We start from the raw sequence: 1753 nt of genomic DNA, 5'->3' as shown, positions 1-1753 counted from the left end.
AATTCTTCTGTTTCCCTCTCCTTAAAAGTTTTGAACTGTTTTCCTGGAAATAAAATGTTTTATAAGGATTCTGCAAAAAAACATTTTGAGGGAGGGAGGGAAGTGCTTTCAAAGAACAGGAACGGCACAGAGAGCATTTTTACTATCTTAAAGAAATGCGAGGAAGTACATGAGGATAATGTCAGGGGACAGTTTTTTCCCCTTCTGCGGACATTACAAATGTTGATTTCTCAGTTGTCGCGAGAGGTTTATTTTTAAAGTGTGGGCGGGTGCCGTGTGGTCCCTGCACACTTGAGCGCCATGCTCGCCTTGCTTTGCCTTCCAGGTCCCGGCAGGAGACCCTCCACCGCCATCAGCCTCTGCAGCCTTCCAGGTCCCGCCGCCAGACGACCCTCCACTGCCATTGGCCTCTGCAGGAGGAGCCAGACCCCCGTGTCCCCGCAGGGTTCCCGGCAGAGCTCCTTGGAACCCGAGCTGGAGGAGAGGACAGCCGCCACAGTGGGCGCTCGGGCACCCCGCGACTCGCAAAGCGGGCTCCGGGGCGCGTCCGGAAATGCAGTCGGAAGAGGCGCGGTTGCCATGGCACCGGAGATGCTCCCCAAGCATCCCCAGCCCCCGGGGGAAAGGAGGCCTGGGGCAGACCCCTCCCTCCACGGCGATCTGGCAGGAGAGCCCCTTCCTCTGCTGGCCGGTGCTTCCACGCATTTCCCCTCCAAGAGGTTAATAAAGGTTTGCTCCTCGGCGCCCCCCCGCCCACCCCGGCGTTTCCATACGGTTTGTTCACAGGCCCTTCCGAGGCCGGTGGTGAATGCTCACTTACATTGACCGCTGCGAGGGAATTGTTCCGCGAGTGCTGCCCATCTTCAAATCAATGCCTGCTCGGAACAACAGAAAGGGCCTCAGATGGACTGGTTTCCACAGGACCATTGTTAGGCTTTTGTGAAGCATTTTTGAACCTAATAAATAATGTCAAAAGTCTCTAGCGCAGCCAAAAATGTTCCTTTTGAAGCATTTCTAATAGTATTTTTGTTCTGCGGTGTCTCCCAGTGTTACAAAGAATTTGTGCCTCACAATAGGGATGGGGTACATCGCGTGCCACTTTGCAATGTGCCTCCTGGGATGGGGACGACCCCTCTTTGTTTTGCTTTCGCAGGTAAACGGTTTCACTTGCCAACCTCGCCTTTGGTTTAAGGATGTTTTCTAAGGGGCTTTAGAATTTCCAAGCAGAGGTTTGGAAAACATAATTGAATGTCTGTAATTTAATAGTTAACATGAAATTTGATTACTCCCGAAGTGCCCAGGGGAATTCTTCAGGCTATATTGAGATTTTATGTCAGAAACCTGAAGCTGGATCCCAGTTTGAGGCCCTGAAACACTTGGAGCAAAGTTTAATGTAAAAGACATGCTGAATTTGCTGATTTGCAATAGAGAATATTGGAGCAGCTTAGGGAATGTTTTATCAGACTGATCATCTTAGACAATATCTTTGATTTTGGTTAACTTAACAGCTTAACCTAGCATATTTTCATCCTGATGCAATGTTTACACCAATTCTATCAAATGATTTTATGAGTTTAGCTTTTCTCTTTTTAATGTACTGTTTTTAACTTTCAGAGAGAAACAAAAATCAATGTCACACACACACACACACACACACACACACGCACATAGTTTTTCATTTAAGTTTCTTGCAATTTTACCGCAAGCTTGGATTCATAGAATTTGATACATGAGGGTTGTAAAAATCTTACTG

At 47.9% G+C, this 1753-nt stretch overlaps 1 protein-coding gene across 1 annotated transcript in view; it reads left to right on the top strand.

Annotated features, from left to right (window-relative positions):
• LOC105815108 (chromosome unknown open reading frame, human C12orf42) overlaps positions 1 to 978 on the top strand; it is a 108630-nt gene extending 107652 nt beyond the window's left edge. The window contains exon 6 of the mRNA XM_012650244.1: positions 374 to 978. Within this exon, the coding sequence (XP_012505698.1) occupies positions 374 to 825 (452 nt within the window). The 3' untranslated portion in view covers positions 826 to 978. The remainder of the gene's footprint in view (positions 1 to 373) is intronic.
• Positions 979 to 1753: the final 775 nt, after the last annotated feature.

The sequence above is a fragment of the Propithecus coquereli genome, unplaced genomic scaffold (assembly GCF_000956105.1).
Source record: "Propithecus coquereli isolate 6110/MARCELLA unplaced genomic scaffold, Pcoq_1.0 Scaffold316, whole genome shotgun sequence".
Lineage (NCBI taxonomy): Eukaryota > Metazoa > Chordata > Mammalia > Primates > Indriidae > Propithecus > Propithecus coquereli.
This window is presented reverse-complemented; position numbering and strand designations above follow the sequence as displayed.